Genomic DNA, 24,239 nt, shown 5'->3' on the forward strand with positions numbered 1-24,239 from the left:
GAAGCAAAAGCAAGCCAGGTAGCATTGGGGAGTGGTCTGTAAAGGATGTACTCTGTTGAGCTGGTCTCCAGTGTTACATCTTATTTTACTCTCTGCGTTATTTAATTTTTTTTAGAATTAAGGAAAGAATAATAAAGAATAAAATCAGTCAGTTCTATTCCAAGGATTGTGAAATACATTGAAAACTACTTCCATCAGGATGTAACTTTCACTTCTCTGTTTCTGTTCTCCCTACAGCTGATTGGCTTTGTCTATGCCTGCTATGTGATCAGTATTTTCACCGAGGATGAGGACACCTGTAAGTACTGAAAACCCATCCATCTCTGGATCACTCTCGGGTGAGCCATGATCTTTGCTATAATGATTAAATTTGCCATAGATTAATTCTATATCTCGGCAAGAATGCAACAAAGTAATAAGGATTTTCTTTAAACAGAACTTCTCTTCAACATTGTCAATCTGATACCACGACTGGAGTATTAGGTCAGATGTCTCACAGTTTATTTAATTGAATTCAAATGGACTTAAAAATAAGTTGCCCGTCATCTGACTTTCACATAATTCCAGGGACTGTGACAAATATTCCACAAGTTAAGGAAAACAACTTTTTACTGTTCAGGATTCTGAATTCAACCCCCATTTGTGTGTTATCTGATACTGACTGGAGTGCTCAGATTGTTGACATTAACCAGTTTACCTGAGCTAGGGACCTGGTCACTCATTCTTTTGTTTGCTTCCTACAGCCACTGGTGATTGCACTGAATCACAATCCTTTACTAGGGCTCTTTTAAAATGCTAACAATGATTCCAATTTACATGGATGATTTGGAGCTGAGATCCACATGTAGTGTGTCAAAGTTTGCAGATGTCACTCAGCTAAGTGGTAGAGCAAAGTGCAGAAGACTGTGAAACTGTGCAAAGGAATGTAGTTTAAGTCAGTGGGCAAAGATCTGGCAGATGGAGAACAGTGCTGGTAATTGTGAGGTCATCCATTTTGGTAGGCACAACAGTATTTGAACAGTAAAATGTTGCAGCGTGCTGCTATGGGTGTCCCTGTGCATGAAGCACAGAAGGTTGGTCTGCAGTTACAACAGGTAATTAAGGCGACAAATGGAATTTTATCCTTCATTGGGAAAGGGCTTGAGTTTAAAAGCAGGGCGGTTATGTTGCAGCTGTACAGGGAGCTGGTGAGACCACACCTGGAGTACTGTGTGCAGTTTTGGTCTCCTTACTTGAGTAAGGATGTACTAGCGCTGGAGGGAGTGCAGAGGAGGTTCGCGAGGTTGATTCCAGAGTTGAGGGGGTTGACTTATCAGGAGAGACTGAGTAGACTGAGATTATGTTCAACAGAACTTACAAGAATGAGGGCGGATCTTACAAAAAAATAAAGGGAATAGATAGGACAGAAGTCGAGAGGATGTTTCCACTGGGAGGTGAAACTAGGACAAGAGGGCATAGTCTCAAAATTAGGGGGAGCAGATTTAAGACTGCATTGAGGAGTGTAAGAGCTGTGTAAGGGTAGTGCAAGGGTAGTGTAAGGGCAGTGTAGAGCAGTGTAAGGGCTGTGTAGAGCAGTGTAAGGGCAGTGTAGAGCAGTGCAAGGGCAGTGTAGAGCAGTGTAAGGGCTGTGAAGAGCAGTGTAAGGGCAGTGTAAGGGGAGTGTAAGGGCAGTGTAAGGGCTGTGTAGAGCAGTGTAAGGGCAGTGTAAGGGCAGTGTAGAGCAGTGTAAGGGCAGTGTAAGGGGAGTGTAAGGGCAGTGTAAGGGCTGTGTAGAGCAGTGTAAGGGCAGTGTAAGGGCAGTGTAGAGCAGTGCAAGGGTAGTGTAGAGCAGTGTAAGGGCAGTGTAAAGGCAGTGTAGAGCAGTGTAAGTGCAGTGTAGAGCAGTGTAAGGGCAGTGAAAGGGCAGTGTAGAGCAGTGTAAAGGGAGTTTAAGTGCAGTGTAAGGGTATTGTAAGGGCAGTGTAGAGCAGTAAGGTGAGTGTAAATGCAGTATAGAGCAGTGTAAGGGGTGTAGAGCAGTGTAAGGGCAGTGTAGAGCAGTGTAAGGGCAGTGTAAGGGCAGTGTAAGGGCAGCGTAGAGCAGTGTAAGGGCAGTGTAGAGCAGTGTAAGGGGTGTAGAGCAGTGTAAGGGCAGTGTAAGGGCAGTGTAGAGCAGTGTAAGGGGTGTAGAGCAGTGTAAGGGCAGTGTAAGGGCAGTGTAAGGGCAGCGTAGAGCAGTGTAAGGGCAGTGTAGAGCAGTGTAAGGGCAGTGTAGAGCAGTGTAAAGGCAGTGTAAGGGCAGTGTAAGGGCAGTGTAAGAGCAGTGTAAGTGCAGTGTAGAGCAGTGTAAGGGCAGTGTAAGGGCAGCGTAGAGCAGTGTAAGGGCAGTGTAAGTGCAGTGTAGAGCAGTGTAAGGGCAGTGTAGAGCAGTGTAAGGGCAGTGTAAGGGCAGCGTAGAGCAGTGTAAGGGCAGTGTAAGGGCAGTGTAAGGGCAGTGTAAGGGCAGTGTAGGGCAGTGTAGAGCAGTGTAGAGCAGTGTAAGGGCAGTGTAAGGGCAGCGTAGAGCAGTGTAAGGGCAGTGTAAGGGCAGTGTAGAGCAGTGCTGAAACTTTATTGCTGGAACAGCACAGCAGGTCAGGCAGCATCTAGGGAACAGAAGATTCGACGTTTCGGGCACATGCCCTTCTTCAGGAATGAGCAGAGAGTGTTCAGCAGGAGAAGATAAAAGGTAGGGAGGAGGGACTTGGAGGAGGGGCGTTGGAAATGTGATAGATGGAAAGAGGTCAAGGTGAAGGTGATAGGTCGGAGTAGGGTGGAGGCGGAGAGGTCAAGAAGAAGACTGCAGGTCAGGAAGGCGGTGCCGGGCTGGAGGGATTTGGCTGAGACAAGGTGGGGGGAGGGGGGATGAAGAAACTGGTGAAGTCCAAGTTCATCCCCTGTGGTTGGAGGGTTCCCAGTCGGAAGATAAGACGCTCCTCCTCCGACCGTCGCGTTGTTGTGGTTTGGCGGTGGATGAGTCCAATGACCTGCATATCCTCGGTGGAGTGGGAGGGGGAGTTGAAATGCTGTGCTACAGGGTGATTGGGTTGGTTCGTCCGGGTGGCCCAGAGGTGCTCTCTGAATCGCTCCGCAAGTAGGCGGCCTGTCTCCCCAATATAGAGGAGGCCACACCGGCTGCAGCTGATGCAGTAGATAATGTGGGTGGAGGTGCAGGTGAATCTGTGGCGGATATGGAAGTTTCCTTTGGGGCCTTGGAGAGAAGTGAGGGGGGAGGTGTGGGCGCAAGTGTTGCACCTCCTGCGGTTGCAAGGGAAGGTGCCGGGAGTGGAGGTTGGGTTGGTGGGGGGTATGGATCTGACAAGGGAGTCGCGGAGGGAGTGGTCTCTACGGAAAGCTGATAGAGGAGGGGAGGGAAATATATCCTTGGTGGTGGGGTCTGTTTGGAGGTGGCGGAAGTGACGGCGGATGATGCGCTGTACATGGAGATTGGTGGGGTGGTAGGTGAGGACCAGTGGGGTTCTGTCCTGGTGGCGGTTGGAGGGGCGGGGCTCAAGGGCGGAGGAGCGGGAAGTGGAGGAGATGCGGTGGAGGGCACCGTCGATCACGTCAGGGGGGAAATTGCGGTCCTTGAAGAAGGAGGCCGTCTGTGTTGTGCGTATTTTGAACTGGTCCTCCTGGGAGCAGATGCGGCGGAGACGAAGGAATTGGGAGAATGGGATGGCGTTTTTACAGGGGGCGGGGTGGGAGGAGGTGTAGTCCAGGTAGCTGTGGGAGTCGGTCGGTTTGTAGTAGATGTCCGTGTTGATTCGGTCGTCTGAGATAGAAACAGAAAGGTCTAGGAAGGGGAGGGAGGAGTCCGAGACTGTCCAGGTGAATTTGAGGTCGGGGTGGAAGGTGTTAGTGTAGTGGATGAACTGTTCAACCTCCTCGTGGGAGCACGAGGTAGCGCCGATACAGTCATCAATGTAGCGGAGGAAAAGATGGGGGGTGGGGCCAGTGTAGTTGCGGAAGATGGATTGTTCCACATACCCTACGAAGAGGCAGGCATAGCTGGGGCCCATGCGGGTGCCCATGGTTACTCCTTTTGTTTGGAGAAAGTGGGAGGATTGGAAAGAAAAGTTGTTCAGGGTGAGGACCAGTTCAGTCAGTCGAAGGAGGGTGTCGGTGGAAGGGTACTGGGTGGTACGGCGGGAAAGGAAGAAGCGGAGTGCTTTGAGTCCTTCATGATGGGGGATGGAGGTGTACAGGGACTGGATGTCCATGGTGAAGATGAGGCGTTGGGGACCGGGGAAGCGGAAATCCTGGAGGAGGTGGAGGGCGTGGGTGGTGTCACGGACGTAGGTGGGAGTTCTTGGACTAATGGGGACAGGACCGTGTCGAGGTAGGAGGAGATGAGTTCGGTTGGGCAGGAGCAGGCTGAGACGATGGGTCGTCCCGGACGCTACATTGATGACTGTATCGGCGCTACCTCGTGCTCCCACGAGGAGGTTGAACAGTTCATCCACTACACTAACACCTTCCACCCCGACCTCAAATTCACCTGGACAGTCTCGGACTCCTCCCTCCCCTTCCTAGACCTTTCTGTTTCTATCTCAGACGACCGAATCAACACGGACATCTACTACAAACCGACCGACTCCCACAGCTACCTGGACTACACCTCCTCCCATCCTGCCCCCTGTAAAAACGCCATCCCATTCTCCCAATTCCTTCGTCTCCGCCGCATCTGCTCCCAGGAGGACCAGTTCAAAATACGCACAACACAGACGGCCTCCTTCTTCAAGGACCGCAATTTCCCCCCTGACGTGATCGACGGTGCCCTCCACCGCATCTCCTCCACTTCCCGCTCCTCCGCCCTTGAGCCCCGCCCCTCCAACCGCCACCAGGACAGAACCCCACTGGTCCTCACCTACCACCCCACCAATCTCCATGTACAGCGCATCATCCGCCGTCACTTCCGCCACCTCCAAACAGACCCCACCACCAAGGATATATTTCCCTCCCCTCCTCTATCAGCTTTCCGTAGAGACCACTCCCTCCGCGACTCCCTTGTCAGATCCATACCCCCCACCAACCCAACCTCCACTCCCGGCACCTTCCCTTGCAACCGCAGGAGGTGCAACACTTGCGCCCACACCTCCCCCCTCACTTCTCTCCAAGGCCCCAAAGGAAACTTCCATATCCGCCACAGATTCACCTGCACCTCCACCCACATTATCTACTGCATCCGCTGCAGCCGGTGTGGCCTCCTCTATATTGGGGAGACAGGCCGCCTACTTGCGGAGCGATTCAGAGAGCACCTCTGGGCCACCCGGACGAACCAACCCAATCACCCTGTAGCACAGCATTTCAACTCCCCCTCCCACTCCACCGAGGATATGCAGGTCATTGGACTCATCCACCGCCAAACCACAACAACGCGACGGTCGGAGGAGGAGCGTCTTATCTTCCGACTGGGAACCCTCCAACCACAGGGGATGAACTTGGACTTCACCAGTTTCTTCATCCCCCCTCCCCCCACCTTGTCTCAGCCAAATCCCTCCAGCCCGGCACCGCCTTCCTGACCTGCAGTCTTCTTCTTGACCTCTCCGCCTCCACCCTACTCCGACCTATCACCTTCACCTTGACCTCTTTCCACCTATACATTTCCATCGCCCCTCCTCCAAGTCCCTCCTCCCTACCTTTTATCTTCTCCTGCTGAACACTCTCTGTCATTCCTGAAGAAGGGCATGTGCCCGAAACGTCGAGTCTTCTGTTCCCTAGATGCTGCCTGACCTGCTGTGCTGTTCCAGCAATAAAGTTTCAGCTTTGATCTCCAGCGTCTGCAGACCTCACTTTCTCCTCCAGTGTAGAGCAGTGTAAGGGCAGCGTAAGGGCAGCGTAGAGCAGTGTAAGGGCAGTGTAAGGGCAGTGTAAGGGCAGCGTAAGGGCAGCGTAGAGCAGTGTAAGGGCAGTGTAAGGGCAGCGTAGAGCAGTGTAAGGGCAGTGTAGAGCAGTGTAAGGGCAGTGTAAGGGCAGCGTAGAGCAGTGTAAGGGCAGTGTAAGGGCAGTGTAGAGCAGTGTAAGGGCAGTGTAAGGGCAGTGTAGAGCAGTGTAAGGGCAGTGTAGAGCAGTGTAAGGGCAGTGTAAGGGCAGCGTAGAGCAGTGTAAGGGCAGTGTAGAGCAGTGTAAGGGCAGTGTAAGGGCAGCGTAGAGCAGTGTAAGGGCAGTGTAAGGGCAGTGTAGAGCAGTGTAAGGGCAGTGTAAGGGCAGCGTAGAGCAGTGTAAGGGCAGTGTAAGGGCAGTGTAAGGGCAGCGTAGAGCAGTGTAAGGGGAGTGTAGAGCAGTGTAAGGGCAGTGTAAGGGCAGTGTAAGGGCAGTGCAGAGCAGTGTAAGGGCAGTGTAAGGGCAGCGTAGAGCAGTGTAAGGGGAGTGTAAGTGCAGTGTAAGGGCAGTGTAAGGGCAGTGTAGAGCAGTGTAAGGGAAGTGTAAATGCAGTGTAGAGCAGTGTAAGGGCAGTGTAAGGGGAGTGTAAGGGCAGTGTAAGGGCAGCGTAGAGCAGTGTAAGGGCAGTGTAGAGCAGTGTAAGGGCAGTGTAAGGGCAGCGTAGAGCAGTGTAAGGGCAGTGTAAGGGGAGTGTAAGGGCAGTGTAAGGGCAGCGTAGAGCAGTGTAAGGGGAGTGTAGAGCAGTGTAAGGGGATTGTAAATGCAGTGTAGAGCAGTGTAAGGGCAGTATAGAGCAGTGTAAGGGCAGTGTAGAGCAGTGTAAGGGCAGTGTAGAGCAGTGTAGAGCAGTGTAATGGGAGTGTAAATGCAGTATAGAGCAGTGTAAGGGCAGTATAGAGCAGTGTAAGGGCAGTATAGAGCAGTGTAAGGGGAGTGTAAATGCAGTGTAGAGCAGTGTAAGGGCAGTGTAGAGCAGTGTAAGGGGAGGGTAAATGCAGTGTAGAGCAGTGTAAGGGCAGTGTAAGGGGAGTGTAGAGCAGTGTAAGGGCAGTGTAGAGCAGTGTAAGGGGAGTGTAGAGCAGTGTAAGGGGATTGTAAATGCAGTGTAGAGCAGTGTAAGGGCAGTATAGAGCAGTGTAAGGGCAGTGTAGAGCAGTGTAAGGGCAGTATAGAGCAGTGTAGAGCAGTGTAGAGCAGTGTAATGGGAGTGTAAATGCAGTATAGCGCAGTGTAAGGGCAGTATAGAGCAGTGTAAGGGCAGTATAGAGCAGTGTAGAGCAGTGTAAGGGGAGTGTAAATGCAGTGTAGAGCAGTGTAAGGGCAGTGTAGAGCAGTGTAAGGGGAGGGTAAATACAGTGTAGAGCAGTGTAAGGGCAGTGTAAGGGGAGTGTAGAGCAGTGTAAGGGCAGTGTAGAGCAGTGTAAGGGGAGTGTAGAGCAGTGTAAGGGGAGTGTAAATGCAATGTAGAGCAGTGTAAGGGGAGTGTAGAGCAGTGTAAGGGGAGTGTAAATGCAGTGTAGAGCAGTGTAAGGGCAGTATAGAGCAGTGTAAGGGGAGTGTAAATGCAGTGTAGAGCAGTGTAAGGGGAGTGTAAATGCAGTGTAGAGCAGTGTAACGGCAGTGTAGAGCAGTGTAAGGGGAGTGTGAATGCAGTGTAGAGCAGTGTAAGGGGAGTGTAAATGCAGTGTAGAGCAGTGTAAGGGCAGTGTAGAGCAGTGTAAGGGCAGTGTAGAGCAGTGTAAGGGCAGTGTAGAGCAGTGTAAGGGGAGTGTAAATGCAGTATAGAGCAGTGTCAGGGGAGTGTAGAGCAGTGTAAGGGGAGTGTAAATGCAGTGTAGAGCAGTGTAAGGGCAGTATAGAGCAGTGTAGAGCAGTGTAGAGCAGTGTAGAGCAGTGTAAGGGGAGTGTAAATGCAGTGTAGAGCAGTGTAAGGGCAGTATAGAGCAGTGTAAGGGCAGTGTAGAGCAGTGTAAGGGCAGTATAGAGCAGTGTAGAGCAGTGTAAGGGGAGTGTAAATGCAGTGTAGAGCAGTGTAAGGGCAGTATAGAGCAGTGTAAGGGCAGTGTAGAGCAGTGTAAGGGCAGTATAGAGCAGTGTAAGGGGAGTGTAATTAGCCCTGAAGAAGGGCTAATGCCCGAAACGTCGATTCTCCTGTTCCCTAGATGCTGCCTGACCTGCTGCGCTTTTCCAGCAACACATTTCGATCTCTGATCTCCAGCATCTGCAGACCTCACTTTCTCCTACGAGTGTAGAGCAGTGTAAGGGCAGTATAGAGCAGTGTAAGGGGAGTGTAAATGCAGTGTAGAGCAGTGTAAGGGGAATGTAAATGCAGTGTAGAGCAGTGTAAGGGGAATGTAAATGCAGTGTAGAGCAGTGTAAGGGGAGTGTAGGGCAGTGTAAGGGGAGTGTAAATGCAGTGTAGAGCAGTGTAAGGGGAATGTAAATGCAGTGTAGAGCAGTGTAAGGGGAGTGTAGGGCAGTGTAAGGGGAGTGTAAATGCAGTGTAGAGCAGTGTAAGGGCAGTGTAGAGCAGTGTAAGGGGAGTGTAGAGCAGTGTAGAGCAGTGTAAGGGGAGTGTAAATGCAGTGTAGAGCAGTGTAAGGGCAGTGTAGGGCAGTGTAAGGGGAGTGTAAATGCAGTGTAGAGCAGTGTAAGGGCAGTGTAGAGCAGTGTAAGGGGAGTGTAGAGCAGTGTAAGGGGATTGTAAATGCAGTGTAGAGCAGTGTAAGGGCAGTGTAGAGCAGTGTAAGGGGAGTGTAAATGCAGTGTAGAGCAGTGTAATGGGAGTGTAAATGCTGTGTAGAGCAGTGTAAGGGCAGTGTAAGGGCAGTGTAAGGGCAGTGTAGAGCAGTGTAAGGGCAGTGTAAGGGCAGTGTAGAGCAGTGTAAGGGGAGTGTAAATGCAGTGTAGAGCAGTGTAAGGGGAGTGTAGAGCAGTGTATGGGGAGTGTAAATGCAGTGTAGAGCAGTGTAAGGGCAGTGTAGAGCAGTGTAAGGGGAGTGTAAATGCAGTGTAGAGCAGTGTAAGGGGAGTGTAGAGCAGTGTAAGGGGAGTGTAAATGCAGTGTAGAGCAGTGTAAGGGCAGTGTAGAGCAGTGTAAGTGCAGTGCAAGGGCAGTGTAGAGCAGTGTAAGGGGAGTGTAAATGCAGTGTAGAGCAGTGTAAGGGGAGTGTAAATGCAGTGTAGAGCAGTGTAACGGCAGTGTAGAGCAGTGTAAGGGGAGTGTGAATGCAGTGTAGAGCAGTGTAAGGGCAGTGTAAAGCAGTGTAAGGGGAGTGTAAATGCAGTGTAACGCAGTGTAAGGGGAGTGTAAATGCAGTGTAGAGCAGTGTAAGGGCAGTGTAGAGCAGTGTAAGGGGAGTGTAGAGCAGTGTAAGGGGAGTGTAAATGCAGTGTAGAGCAGTGTAAGGGCAGTGGAAGGGGAGTGTAGAGCAGTGTAAGGGCAGTGTAGAGCAGTGTAAGGGGAGTGTAGAGCAGTGTAAGGGGATTGTAAATGCAGTGTAGAGCAGTGTAAGGGCAGTGTAGAGCAGTGTAAGGGCAGTGTAGAGCAGTGTAAGGGCAGTGTAGAGCAGTGTAAGGGCAGTATAGAGCAGTGAAGAGCAGTGTAGAGCAGTGTAATGGGAGTGTAAATGCAGTATAGAGCAGTGTAAGGGCAGTATAGAGCAGTGTAAGGGCAGTATAGAGCAGTGTAGAGCAGTGTAGAGCAGTGTAAGGGGAGTGTAAATGCAGTGTAGAGCAGTGTAAGGGCAGTGTAGAGCAGTGTAAGGGGAGGGTAAATGCAGTGTAGAGCAGTGTAAGGGCAGTGTAAGGGGAGTGTAGAGCAGTGTAAGGGCAGTGTAGAGCAGTGTAAGGGGAGTGTAGAGCAGTGTAAGGGGATTGTAAATGCAGTGTAGAGCAGTGTAAGGGCAGTATAGAGCAGTGTAAGGGCAGTGTAGAGCAGTGTAAGGGCAGTATAGAGCAGTGTAGAGCAGTGTAATGGGAGTGTAAATGCAGTATAGAGCAGTGTAAGGGCAGTATAGAGCAGTGTAGAGCAGTGTAGAGCAGTGTAAGGGGAGTGTAAATGCAGTGTAGAGCAGTGTAAGGGCAGTGTAGAGCAGTGTAAGGGGAGGGTAAATGCAGTGTAGAGCAGTGTAAGGGCAGTGTAAGGGGAGTGTAGAGCAGTGTAAGGGCAGTGTAGAGCAGTGTAAGGGGAGTGTAGAGCAGTGTAAGGGGATTGTAAATGCAGTTTAGAGCAGTGTAAGGGCAGTATAGAGCAGTGTAAGGGCAGTGTAGAGCAGTGTAAGGGCAGTATAGAGCAGTGTAGAGCAGTGTAGAGCAGTGTAATGGGAGTGTAAATGCAGTATAGCGCAGTGTAAGGGCAGTATAGAGCAGTGTAAGGGCAGTATAGAGCAGTGTAGAGCAGTGTAGAGCAGTGTAAGGGGAGTGTAAATGCAGTGTAGAGCAGTGTAAGGGCAGTGTAGAGCAGTGTAAGGGAAGTGTAAATGCAGTGTAGAGCAGTGTAAGGGCAGTGTAAGGGGAGTGTAGAGCAGTGTAAGGGCAGTGTAGAGCAGTGTAAGGGGAGCGTAGAGCAGTGTAAGGGGAGTGTAAATGCAATGTAGAGCAGTGTAAGGGGAGTGTAGAGCAGTGTAAGGGGAGTGTAAATGCAGTGTAGAGCAGTGTAAGGGCAGTGTAGAGCAGTGTAAGGGGAGTGTAAATGCAGTGTAGAGCAGTGTAAGGGGAGTGTAAATGCAGTGTAGAGCAGTGTAACGGCAGTGTAGAGCAGTGTAAGGGGAGTGTGAATGCAGTGTAGAGCAGTGTAAGGGCAGTGTAGAGCAGTGTAAGGGGAGTGTAAATGCAGTGTAGAGCAGTGTAAGGGGAGTGTAAATGCAGTGTAGAGCAGTGTAAGGGCAGTGTAGAGCAGTGTAAGGGGAGTGTAGAGCAGTGTAAGGGGAGTGTAAATGCAGTGTAGAGCAGTGTAAGGACAGTAGAGAGCCGTGTAAGGGCAGTGTAGAGCAGTGTAAGGGGAGTGTAAATGCAGTATAGAGCAGTGTCAGGGGAGTGTAGAGCAGTGTAAGGGGAGTGTAAATGCAGTGTAGAGCAGTGTAAGGGCAGTATAGAGCAGTGTAGAGCAGTGTAGAGCAGTGTAATGGGAGTGTAAATGCAGTGTAGAGCAGTGTAAGGGCAGTATAGAGCAGTGTAAGGGCAGTATAGAGCAGTGTAGAGCAGTGTAGAGCAGTGTAAGGGGAGTGTAAATGCAGTATAGAGCAGTGTAAGGGCAGTATAGAGCAGTGTAAGGGCAGTATAGAGCAGTGTAGAGCAGTGTAAGGGGAGTGTAAATGCAGTGTAGAGCAGTGTAAGGGCAGTATAGAGCAGTGTAAGGGCAGTGTAGAGCAGTGTAAGGGCAGTATAGAGCAGTGTAAGGGGAGTGTAATTAGCCCTGAAGAAGGGCTAATGCCCGAAACGTCGATTCTCCTGTTCCCTAGATGCTGCCTGACCTGCTGCGCTTTTCCAGCAACACATTTCGATCTCTGATCTCCAGCATCTGCAGACCTCACTTTCTCCTACGAGTGTAGAGCAGTGTAAGGGCAGTATAGAGCAGTGTAAGGGGAGTGTAAATGCAGTGTAGAGCAGTGTAAGGGCAGTGTAGAGCAGTGTAAGGGCAGTGTAGGGCAGTGTAAGGGGAGTGTAAATGCAGTGTAGAGCAGTGTAAGGGCAGTGTAGAGCAGTGTAAGGGGAGTGTAAATGCAGTGTAGAGCAGTGTAAGGGCAGTGTAGAGCAGTGTAAGGGGAGGGTAAATGCAGTGTAGAGCAGTGTAAGGGCAGTGTAAGGGGAGTGTAGAGCAGTGTAAGGGCAGTGTAGAGCAGTGTAAGGGGAGTGTAGAGCAGTGTAAGGGGATTGTAAATGCAGTGTAGAGCAGTGTAAGGGCAGTGTAGAGCAGTGTAAGGGGAGTGTAAATGCAGTGTAGAGCAGTGTAATGGGAGTTTAAATGCTGTGTAGAGCAGTGTAAGGGCAGTGTAAGGGCAGTGTAAGGGCAGTGTAGAGCAGTGTAAGGGCAGTGTAAGGGCAGTGTAGAGCAGTGTAAGGGGAGTGTAAATGCAGTGTAGAGCAGTGTAAGGGGAGTGTAGAGCAGTGTATGGGGAGTGTAAATGCAGTGTAGAGCAGTGTAAGGGCAGTGTAGAGCAGTGTAAGGGGAGTGTAAATGCAGTGTAGAGCAGTGTAAGGGCAGTGTAAATACAGTGTAGAGCAGTGTAAGGGCAGTGTAGAGCAGTGTAAGGGGAGTGTAAATGCAGTGTAGAGCAGTGTAAGGGCAGTGTAGAGCAGTGTAAGGGGAGTGTAAATGCAGTGTAGAGCAGTGTAAGGGGAGTGTAGAGCAGTGTAAGGGGAGTGTAAATGCAGTGTAGAGCAGTGTAAGTGCAGTGCAAGGGCAGTGTAGAGCAGTGTAAGGGGAGTGTAAATGCAGTGTAGAGCAGTGTAAGGGGAGGGTAAATGCAGTGTAGAGCAGTGTAACGGCAGTGTAGAGCAGTGTAAGGGGAGTGTGAATGCAGTGTAGAGCAGTGTAAGGGCAGTATAGAGCAGTGTAGAGCAGTGTAATGGGAGTGTAAATGCATTGTAGAGCAGTGTAAGGGCAGTATAGAGCAGTGTAAGGGCAGTGTAGAGCAGTGTAAGGGCAGTATAGAGCAGTGTAGAGCAGTGTAAGGGCAGTGTAGAGCAGTGTAAGGGGAGTGTAAATGCAGTGTAGAGCAGTGTAAGGGCAATGTAGAGCAGTGTAAGGGGAGTGTAGAGCAGTGTAAGGGGAGTGTAGAGCAGTGTAAGGGGAGTGTAAATGCAGTGTAGAGCAGTGTAAGGGCAGTATAGAGCAGTGTAAGGGGAGTGTAAATGCAGTGGTTAGCAGTGTAAGGGGAGTGTAGAGCAGTGTAAGGGGAGTGTAAATGCAGTGTAGAGCAGTGTAAGGGCAGTGTAGAGCAGTGTAAATGCAGTGCAAGGGCAGTGTAGAGCAGTGTAAGGGGAGTGTAAATGCAGTGTAGAGCAGTGTAAGGGCAGTGTAGAGCAGTATAAGGGTATTGTAAGATCAGTGTAAGGGGAGTGTAAGTGCAGTGCAAGGGCATTGTAAGGGGAGTGTAGAGCAGTGTAAGGGGAGGGTAAATGCAGTGTAGAGCAGTGTAAGGGGAGTGTAAATGCAGTGTAGAGCAGTGTAAGGGCAGTGTAGAGCAGTGTAAGGGGAGGGTAAATGCAGTGTAGAGCAGTGTAAGGGGAGTGTAAATGCAGTGTAGAGCAGTGTAAGGGCAGTGTAGAGCAGTGTAGAGCAGTGTAGAGCAGTGTAAGGGGAGGGTAAATGCAGTGTAGAGCAGTGTAAGGGGAGGGTAAATGCAGTGTAGAGCAGTGTAAGGGGAGGGTAAATGCAGTGTAGAGCAGTGTAAGGGGAGGGTAAATGCAGTGTAGAGCAGTGTAAGGGGAGGGTAAATGCAGTGTAGAGCAGTGTAAGGGGAGTGTAAATGCAGTGTAGAGCAGTGTAAGGGCAGTGTACAGCAGTATAAGGGTATTGTAAGATCAGTGTAAGGGGAGTGTAAGTGCAGTGTAAGGGTATTGTAAGGGCAGTGTAGAGCAGTGTAAGGGGAGTGTAAATGCAGTGTAGAGCAGTGTAAGGGCAGTATAGAGCAGTGTAAGGGGAGTGTAAATGCAGTGTAGAGCAGTGTAAGGGCAGTGTACAGCAGTATAAGGGTATTGTAAGAGCAGTGTAAGGGCAGTGTAGAGCAGTGTAAGGGGAGTGTAATTAGCCCTGAAGAAGGGCTAATGCCCGAAACGTCGATTCTCCTGTTCCCTAGATGCTGACTGACCTGCTGCACTTTTCCAGCAACACATTTCCATCTCTGATCTCCAGCATCTGCAGACCTCACTTTCTCCTACGAGTGTAGAGCAGTGTAAGGGCAGTATAGAGCAGTGTAAGGGGAGTGTAAATGCAGTGTAGAGCAGTGTAAGGGGAATGTAAATGCAGTGTAGAGCAGTGTAAGGGGAGTGTAAATGCAGTGTAGAGCAGTGTAAGGGCAGTGTAGAGCAGTGTAAGGGCAGTGTAGAGCAGTGTAAGGGGAGTGTAAATGCAGTGTAGAGCAGTGTAAGGGCAGTGTAGGGCAGTGTAAGGGGAGTGTAAATGCAGTGTAGAGCAGTGTAAGGGGAGTGTAAATGCAGTGTAGAGCAGTGTAAGGGCAGTGTAGGGCAGTGTAAGGGGAGTGTAGAGCAGTGTAAGGGGATTGTAAATGCAGTGTAGAGCAGTGTAAGGGCAGGGTAGAGCAGTGTAAGGGGAGTGTAGAGCAGTGTAAGGGCAGTGTAGGGCAGTGTAAGGGGAGTGTAAATGCAGTGTAGAGCAGTGTAAGGGCAGTGTAGAGCAGTGTAAGGGCAGTGTAGAGCAGTGTAAGGGGAGTGTAAATGCAGTGTAGAGCAGTGTAAGGGCAGTGTAGAGCAGTGTAAGGGGAGTGTAGAGCAGTGTAAGGGCAGTGTAGAGCAGTGTAAGGGGAGTGTAAATGCAGTGTAGAGCAGTGTAGGGCAGTGTAAGGGGAGTGTAAATGCAGTGTAGAGCAGTGTAAGGGCAGTGTAGAGCAGTGTAAGGGCAGTGTAAGGGCAGTGTAGAGCAGTGTAAGGGGAGTGTAAATGCAGTGTAGAGCAGTGTAAGGGGAGTGTAGAGCAGTGTAAGGGCAGTGTAGAGCAGTGTAAATGCAGTGTAGAGCAGTGTAAGGGGAGTGTAAATACAGTGTAGAGCAGTGTAAGGGGAGTGTAGAGCAGTGTAAGGGGAGTGTAAATGCAGTGTAGAGCAGTGTAAGGGGAGTGTAGAGCAGTGTAAGGGGAGTGTAAATGCAGTGTAGAGCAGTGTAAGGGGAGTGTAAATGCGGTGCAGAGCAGTGTAAGGGCAGTGTAGAGCAGTGTAAGGGGAGTGTGAATGCAGTGTAGAGCAGTGTAAGGGGAGTGTAGAGCAGTGTAAGGGGAGTGTAAATGCGGTGCAGAGCAGTGTAAGGGCAGTGTAGAGCAGTGTAAGGGGAGTGTGAATGCAGTGTAGAGCAGTGTAAGGGCAGTGTAGAGCAGTGTAAGGGGAGTGTAAATGCAGTGTAGAGCAGTGTAAGGGCAGTGTAGAGCAGTGTAGAGCAGTGTAAGGGGAGTGTAGAGCAGTGTAGAGCAGTGTAATGGGAGTGTAAATGCAGTGTAGAGCAGTGTAAGGGGAGTGTAGAGCAGTGTAAGGGCAGTGTAGAGCAGTGTAAGGGGAGTGTAAATGCAGTGTAGAGCAGTGTAAGGGCAGTGTAGAGCAGTGTAAGGGGAGTGTAAATGCAGTGTAGAGCAGTGTAAGGGCAGTGTAGAGCAGTGTAGAGCTGTGTAGAGCAGTGTAAGGGGAGTGTAAATGCAGTGTAGAGCAGTGTAAGGGCAGTGTAGAGCAGTGTCAGGGGAGTGTAGAGCAGTGTAAGGGCAGTGTAGAGCAGTGTAAGGGGAGTGTAAATGCAGTGTAGAGCAGTGTAAGTGCAGTGTAGAGCAGTGTAAGGGGAGTGTAAATACAGTGTAGAGCAGTGTAAGGGCAGTGTAGAGCAGTGTAAGGGGAGTGTAAATGCAGTGTAGAGCAGTGTAAGGGGAGTGTAAATGCAGTGTAGAGCAGTGTAAGGGCAGTGTAGAGCAGTGTAAGGGGAGTGTAAATGCAGTGTAGAGCAGTGTAAGGGGAGTGTAAATGCAGTGTAGAGCAGTGTAAGGGCAGTGTAGAGCAGTGTAAGGGGAGTGTAAATGCTGTGTAGAGCAGTGTAAGGGCAGTGTAGAGCAGTGTAAGTGCAGTGCACGGGCAGTGTAGAGCAGTGTAGAGCAGTGTAAGGGGAGTGTAGAGCAGTGTAAGTGCAGTGCACGGGCAGTGTAGAGCAGTGTAGGGCAGTGTAAGGGGAGTGTAAATGCAGTGTAGAGCAGTGTAAGGGCAGTGTAGAGCAGTGTAAGTGCAGTGCACGGGCAGTGTAGAGCAGTGTAGAGCAGTGTAAGGGGAGTGTAAATGCAGTGTAGAGCAGTGTAAATGCAGTGTAGAGCAGTGTAGAGCAGTGTAATGGCAGTGTAAGGGGAGTGTAAATGCAGTGTAGAGCAGTGTAGAGCAGTGTAAGGGGAGTGTAAATGCAGTGTAGAGCAGTGTAGAGCAGTGTAAGGGGAGTGTAAATGCAGTGTAGAGCAGTGTAAGGGCAGTGTAGAGCAGTGTAGAGCAGTGTAAGGGGAGTGTAAATGCAGTGTAGAGCAGTGTAATGGCAGTGTAAGGGCAGTGCAGAGCAGTGTAAGGGCAGAGTGCTTTAATAAGCACATCAATGGGGAGTAATACAGAATTATGTAATATTAGAAATGGAATACAAAAGGAACAATGCAGATGTTAGTGTTTACCGACCAGAGAATTCCACATGCTGCTTGAAGCAATGTGTGAATTTCTGATATGTTTATACAAAATCACAGAAGTGATACTGGTCTGTACCACCAGCATAAATCTGACGTGAAGGAAGTCAACTACTGATCTTCCACCGATGCTTTTCATCGTTCACGTGAAGTTTACTCATTTTGGAGATTGTTTTCCTCATCTCATTGTTACTGTTATTTGGTTGAAATTTGATATCTGGACCAAACTTCCCTGTTAAATGTAAATAACTGACATAAAGACTTGGCTGCTGATTCATTTTGAGCATCTTTGACACAACTAGACCACTTTCATTTCCATGGTTTTTTTTGCTGTTTCCATGTCACAGCAAATGCAGAAACATTGTTCATTCTTTCCATTTCAACCATCTCCTTTATTCCCATCGATATCCACCAAGATAAGTGATGCAAAGGGAACTGTATCCTCTTCTGCATCACTGATGTGCCCTTCGCTCAAACACGGAGAACTGTGCCTTTGTGTACCCATGTGTTTTATTTTCCCATTCCCATACCCAGTAATGAATAGACATTCTATTTAGATTAAGTGGAGTATGGTCATCATTCAGCTAAAGGATAAGAGAATGTCATATGAACATCGCAAGTGTTTACACAAATATTACTGGCAGTGGTTTCCAGCCAGCTGAGATTTATTTTAATATCGCAATATTTAATGTGTCATGGTAAATCAAAAATCAATATAGTTTTATCCACATGGAAGTCAAAATCAACAGCTTTGAAAGCTTAAACTGTACAGTAAACAGAATGTACTCCGACAATGACAATTATAATCATAACTCTTATTTATACCAGGAGGGGCAGAGAGATTCTTTTCAGTAAATCCTTCCTTTTAGGAACATGGGAAAGAGTGGCAGGAAACAGTAGCCTGTATCACCACTCAGCAAGGTCATGGCTAATCTTGTATCTTCAATGCCATTTTCTGGCATTATCCCAATATTCCTTGGTGTCTTTCATAAATAGGAAATGTTAGTAGTAAATTATATTGATCAAGATTCAACATCCTTCCCGGCAAAAGTTGGACAGCAGAGTGTTTTTGTAATCAGGGCTATTCATTGAAGAGACATCTTATATTAGTGTCTGATTGACAACATGATGTGAAATTCCTAATGTGCAGAATAGTCTTGCAAATGATCAGCTTCTTGCTCCAACTGTTAGTCAAAATAAAAATTTTATTTGATTGAATTTCTGGCTACAGTTCTGTATTAAGGAGTACATATGGGAAATCTGCTAGGTTTGTACGTTGAGATACATTTGCTGGTTTAGTTTGTAATCCAATATGTGGCTCTTTAGGGTTCTCTGATGGATCGCTGCATGAAAACAATGTGCATAACCAGAAGGGATTGACAGTGTGGAAATATCATAGAGTCACAAGGGGAATTGACAGACAAATTCTCAGAGATAAATCAGATCTTCCACTGCGAATGCACCTCCGGGTTTAATTTCACTCTTATTGTGTGCTGATGTGTCCCACTGCAGTTAGCTGCAGGTTAACTGCATCACAGAATTTCTTAAAGTAGCTGAGATAATTAGAAATTCTGTATTTTAACTTATGACATAAAAATGATTGGAATCAGAATTACTTGTATTCCAAGATGCAAACTTCCTAACAAAAAAAAACAAACTGCTTTTACTTAAAAAGCAGTGTTCACAACAAAAATTGCTATTTATATTTTGTACATTTGTGTCATTCCCACTCATCCCGTAACTGAAATTCAACCCAATTCTGTTCTTACTAACTTAAGTAATCATTGGGATTTGAGTGGATATTACCCTAACCTAGTTTCTAGGATTATTTTTCTCTTCACATTGCATTTCATTTCCATGTGGAAGAGGCAAAAATAACTTGCTCCACTCTTTCAAGTGGTATTTTACAGTCACCTGACCATTGACAAGTTATCTGTAATAAATTTATCTTTTACATTTCCCAACTTTCAGCTGTTTTTGGTAAAAATGAAAAGGTGAGATAAATACATCAGCCACCTGCAGGAAACAGGGCTTTGGCCTTGAGGCAAGGGTTGGAAAATGTGTAGAAACCACGGCAAAATGTCCGATGGTTAGGTGACAAGCAGTTTCTGGATGGTTAATGAACCTGTCTGTATTGTTTTGTGAGAGCCTGTTGCTTTGTGTTTCTTTATTGAAAGGAAGCGATTAAATCAATGGCATCAATCTAAGTCGTAACAAGTTTATAAACAACTTCGAAGTAACATGCGATACAAAGTCTTCAGCTGCACTAATACGAAAGAAACTTTACAAGTGATTGAGTTGGAATCGGATATGGATACCATGGTGCCATTTTACCAAGGGTGCTGAGCTGCCTCTGCTGTCACAGCTAAATACAGCAGCCAGCTCTTGAGAGCTGCTGATACAAAGGGCAAGCAGCTCAGCAGCTTCAGTCTCCATCATCTGTCATCCCTGTCCTCGCCAACCTGCATTTGCTCTCGGTCAAGCTCCACTTGGGCTCGTTTTCAAACTAACGGAGTTCTCTCGAGCCCAGGTAGCTCAGTCAGCAGAGCATCAGACTCTTAATCTGAGGGTCCAGGGTTCGAGCCCCCGTTCGTGCGGCCGCACTGGTCGCCACATTACCAAAAGGATGTGGACGCTTTGGAGAGGGTGCAGAGGTGGTTTACGAGGATGTTGCCTGGTATGGAAGGTGCTAGCTATGAAGAGAGATTGTGTAGGTTAGGTTTGTTTTCATTAGGAAAAAAGGAGATTGAGGGGGGACCTGATTGAGGTTTACAAAATCATGAAGGGTATAGACAGGGTGGATAGAGACAAGCTTTTTCCCAGGGTGAAGGATTCAATAACGAGAGGTCATGCTTTCAAGGTGAGAGGTGGAAAGTTTAAAGGGGATACACGCGGCAAATACTTCACGCAGAGGGTGGTGGGCGTTTGGAACACGTTGCCAGCAGAGGTGGTAGAGGCAGGCACGGTAGATTCATTTAAGATGCGTCTGGACAGATGCATGAATAGGTGGGGAGCAGAGGGATACAGATGCTTAGGAATTGGGCGACAGGTTTAGACAGTACATTTGGATCGGCTCAACTTGAAGGGCCGAAGGGCCTGTTCCTGGGCTGTAAATTTTCTTTGTTCTTTGTTCTCTCATTTAGAATAACAGTAACTCTACACAAAACAATGGATTGGGTCCTCGCTACAGAGAGGGGGATGTTGTCTCCAGATGAGCTAAGAAGTGGCATTTGCTGCAGGAAAATATATATTTGTATAGCAGCGTTAACGTGGTGAAATATCACAAGGGGGGGCCACAGAGCATGATATAAACCAAGTGTGGTAATAAGCCACAAAAAGAAATATTAAGTTAGACAATCTAATGTCAAGAGTTTGGTCATGAGGTAGGTTTTAAAGTAGGGTCTTGAAGGAGAAAAGTGAGGTCGGAAAGCAGACCTAAGGAAGGAATTCTAGCTGTTGGGAGCCTGGGCAACTTAAGTGGAGTAATGGTGATTCCGAGTAATGGTGACTCCGAGTAATGGTGACTCCGAGTGCACATAGGTCTCTAATTAAAGGAGAACAGGAGTACTGAGGACAGCTTCGAAAACTTTCATGAAGAGATGCATCAGGTAGGCTCTTTTTTCTTCCTTCTTGTTGGTTCTCTGACCAGCCCAGCAGATACATCCTTCCTGACTCATCAGTAATGCTGCTCTTGATCACACCTGATGTTGGACATTGAAGTCCCCATCCCTCACAGATGCTCAGCTCAGTCCTTCTTCCAATTGGTGCTCAATATCAGGGGTACAGTGTCATCAACCAAGGAAGGTACTAGAAGGTAATCAGCAAGATGTTTCCTTGCCCATCTTTGACTTGATGCCATCAGACATGATGGAGTTAATGATCATGCAAAGTCATGGTGTTGATGATCATCGGACATCTTAGAATCTGGAGTTAACATTGAGAAGTCCAGGCAACGCCCCCCTGACAGTATATCACAGTGCATGTCACTTCTGTTTGGAAAGTCATGCTGCGAGATAAGGAATGGTGATGGAGGAGTTTGGGATGTCGGATACAAGATATGATTCTGTGACTATGAGAATGTCAGGCTATTAGCTTGAGCAATAGCTCTCCAGTTTTGGCTGGAATGCTGGTGAGGTTGATAATACTGAATATGGTTTTGTTCTATCCAAAGTGATGCCTAGGTTGAATTAAGTATACTGCCAGGGTTTATTTTCAATTTCTTCATATTATTTTGTCCAACTGTGCACCACACCGGGCCATCTCATAGCACTGTTAACACTTAACCCGATTCCTGAGAGTCTGGAGTGGATCTGAATGGCGGATTCCTTTTTACTTAAAGTAAAATTAATGAATCAGATAGGATTTGACCACAATCAGGAGGTTTCTGCTTACTAATACTACCTTTTATTCCAGAGCTATTTCATGAATTGAGTTTAAAATTCCCAGCTGTCATGATGGGAGTTGAACCCATGTTTCCAGATTATTCACTCAGGATTATGATCCCAGCAAAATCACCACAATGCTCTGTATTTATCTCATAAATCACCACTGCTCAGGGTTGGTTCTGCCAGTGTAAATATTCCAATGAGCGAAGGGGTCATACTAGACCAGGGATTGGGGAATGAGCATGGCCAGGTGATTGAAGTTTCAGTGGGAGAGCATTTCAGGAACAGACGCCATAATTCTGTAAGTTTTAAGTTATTGAGTGAAAGTACTAAAATTGGGAGATGGCTATTACCCCAATATCAGGCAGGAACTGGGGAATGTAGATTGGAGGCTGCTGTTTGAGTGTAGATCCACATCTGGCATGTGGGAATCTTTGAAAGGCCAATTGATTAGAGTTCAGGACCAGCATGTTCCTGTGAAAATAAAGGATAAGGGGATGGTAAGGTTTGGGAAACTTGGATGACGAGAGAAATTGCGAGCTTAGTCAAAAAGCAAAAAGGAGGCATATGTAAGGTTTAGGAATCTGAAGACAGACACATCCCTTGAAGAGTACAAAGATCACAGGAATGAACTCAAACAAGGAATTAGGAGGGCTCAAAGGGGCTATGAAATGTCTCTGGAAAACAGAATTAAGCTAAATCCCAAGATGTTTTATGCATACATAAGAAGCAAGAAGGTAGCTAGGGAAAGCATAGGACAAAGCATAGGACTCAAGGACAAAGCTGGGAATTTTTGTGTGGAGCCTGAGGACATGGGTGAGGTCATAAACAAATACTTTGTCTCGATGTTCACAAAGGAGAAGGACATGGTGGATGGAGAGTCTCAGGAGGGATACGTTGATATTCTGGGTCATGTCAATGTAAAAAAGGAGGAGGTGTTGGGTGTTTTAGAAAGCTTTAAGGTATCAAGACCCCTGAAGGATAGAGCAGATGAAAGCCTGGCTGAGGAGCTGGTGCAGCAGAGAAGGGTTCACATTTTTGGATCATTGGAATCTCTTCTGGGGTAAAAGTGACCTGCACAAGAAGGATGGATTGCACCTTAATTGGAAGGGGACTAATATGCAAGCAGAGAGATTTTCTAGAGCTGTGAGGGGAGATATAAACTAATAAGGGGGGGGTGGGGGTGGGCATGGGACAAAATATTACATGGATTGACTGTCTGCAGGTTGTGCATTTTTTGAGCAAAATGGAATGTAACTGCAAATATAATTCTGCAAATACAAATTCACCCATAGACTTATATGTGTGTGCGCATGCATGAGAGAAAGAGAGAGTGAGTGTGTGTGTGTGTGGTGCAGTGGGGTCACCTGTAGTGTGAGATGAACCCAAGGTCCCAGTTGAGGTCATCCTCATGGGTACTAAACTTGACTATAGCCTTTAAGGCATTATCTGAGCTGAGACGTCACCTTTTGTAATAAAACCTTACATTATCTTGAGAATGTGACATAAAAGAGGTTCTAGGATTTATATATTAATGAAACAAAATCTGCAGCCCATTCTAAAAGATGAAAGACTTAACAACAATCGAGTTTTGTTCAATATATCATTTCAGTTACATGACACTATTATCGTTTGCTATAAATTCTGTGTCTTATGGTCCTGCTTCACAACCACCTGATGAAGGAGCAGCGCTCTGAAAGCTAGTGCTTCCAAATAAACCTGTTGGACCAAAAGCTGAGGTTGTGAGATTTTTAACTTGGTTATAGAAGACAGAGAGTAGCAGTGGCAGAGTGTTTTTCTGACTGGAGATCTGTGACAAGTGATGTTCCACAGGGATCAGTGCTGGGACTCCTGTTGTTTATATTGTATAACTTATTTGGAAAAGCTCGTAGATGCGCTGATTAGCAAGCTCATGGATGACACAAAGACTGGGGGAGCTGTGGATAGTGAGGAGGATTGCCAGAGGATACAACAGGGTATAGAGAGGCTGCAGACTTGGCTGGAGAAATGGCAGGTGAAGTTTAATCTGAACAAATGTGAGGTGCTGCATTTTGGAGGATATAATGCAGGAGAGAAGCATACAGTAAGTGGTAGAATCTTTAGTAACATCAACATACAGAGGGATTTCGGCATACAGGTCCACAGATCCCAGAAAGTGGTAACACAGGTAGCTAAGGTGGTCAAGAAGGTGTCTGGCATGCTTACCTTCATCAGTCAGGGCATAGAGTACAAAAATGGCAAGTTATGTTGCAGCTGTATCAATTCAGCGATGTTTGGAATATTGTGTGCAGTTCTGGTCCCCACACTAGCCGAAGGATGTGAAGGTTTAAGATCTCAGAATTAATCTGCTGCACATTGTGAATAAGTATTCTTTAAGTTGCAGTTGTCCAGTGAGATCAGACATTCCTAGCTATAACAAGCAGCACAGTGAATTCCTGTGGAGCTATAAATCAAGGAAAACTGACTGTGTGAACTGTGTGGGGATCTAAATCATGGCCATAATTCAGGTACACCTGGATTATTATCCAAAATTGGACTGATTGGAGTAAATTTAGGCACAAAAGGTTGGAAAACTGTTCTTTTATTTATAAGGTTTTGTCCTGAGAATATAGAAGTATTCAATTCTTCTCTTTTATTAATATTCATTGCTTTGAAAAGCATGTAGTTTGTCTTAAATAAGCACACAACCTCTGCTCCGAACCTAGATATTCCGGCTACTCATCTTAATGAATGAACAGAATATGTGCCCCTCTGTCTTTTGTTATGATGCAATCAATATTCAATCTAAAATAAATGAAAAATTAAACTGGCCAAAGTCCAGTGCAATTTTTAGAAATCACTTCTTCACACAGTAAATAATTAACAATACCAGGCTTGACTTACCAGGCAAACAAGAAATCAAAAAATACGAACACGTTGGATAGTGGAGACAAAACTCTGGAATCATTCAAGATGCAGTGTGTGCTGCCAATTGTCCCTTTGGAGAGATGGTTTGTACCTATCTCGTCTTTGTGAAATCTTTATAATACATCTGTTTAAATAGATAACCAAGGAATATTGGGCCAACAATGTGATTGTAATTTAAGTGTGTGCATCTTTATTTCTAACTAATATATTTCAGGTCATATCTGTTTCTTTATTCATTTCTACTTTTTAAAAATGTCATCAATCTATATTCATTTGAGGTTGTATTGTGGTTTCAGTTGATTTCATAAGCAGACTTGATGCCCTCATCCTGTGAATGATTAACAAAAATATAGTGTGTCTCACTCAAGGAACCATTGCTGTAAATGTTTAGCAACAATTGCTTGGATTGATACATGCTTGAATACACATTCAGGACTCAGAGTTAAAATCTAATATTACAAACCAACAGAAAATCTGAAATAATCAGGCAAGTCCCCGATTTGTGAATGGTTCCCATTTTTGAGTCAATTCGCAAGTTGATTCTTACATAAATCAGAACACAATAGAGGACAGCATACAATAACTGTTCGTAAGTAAGGTAATATTTGCAAGTCGAATCTTTAAACTTAATAATAGTATACCCTGTACGGGATTACGTTTATAAGTCAGATGTTC

The 24,239-nt window shown here is 47.0% G+C and overlaps 1 protein-coding gene across 2 annotated transcripts in view; it reads left to right on the forward strand.

Annotated features, from left to right (window-relative positions):
• LOC122549455 (sodium/potassium-transporting ATPase subunit beta-1-interacting protein 3-like) overlaps nt 1-24,239 on the forward strand; it is a 480,426-nt gene that overhangs the window by 439,378 nt on the left and 16,809 nt on the right. The window contains exon 5 of one of the 2 annotated variants that reach the window (XM_043689301.2): nt 238-338. In XM_043689301.2, coding sequence (XP_043545236.2) covers nt 238-309 — 72 coding nt within the window. In that variant the 3' untranslated portion in view covers nt 310-338. The remainder of the gene's footprint in view (nt 1-237; nt 339-24,239) is intronic. The other variant, XM_043689300.2, reaches the window with a different exon arrangement.

This window comes from Chiloscyllium plagiosum, unplaced genomic scaffold, assembly GCF_037043375.1.
Source record: "Chiloscyllium plagiosum isolate Xiang-an unplaced genomic scaffold, Cpla_swu_hap1 HiC_scaffold_4, whole genome shotgun sequence".
In the NCBI taxonomy this organism is placed as follows: domain Eukaryota; kingdom Metazoa; phylum Chordata; class Chondrichthyes; order Orectolobiformes; family Hemiscylliidae; genus Chiloscyllium; species Chiloscyllium plagiosum.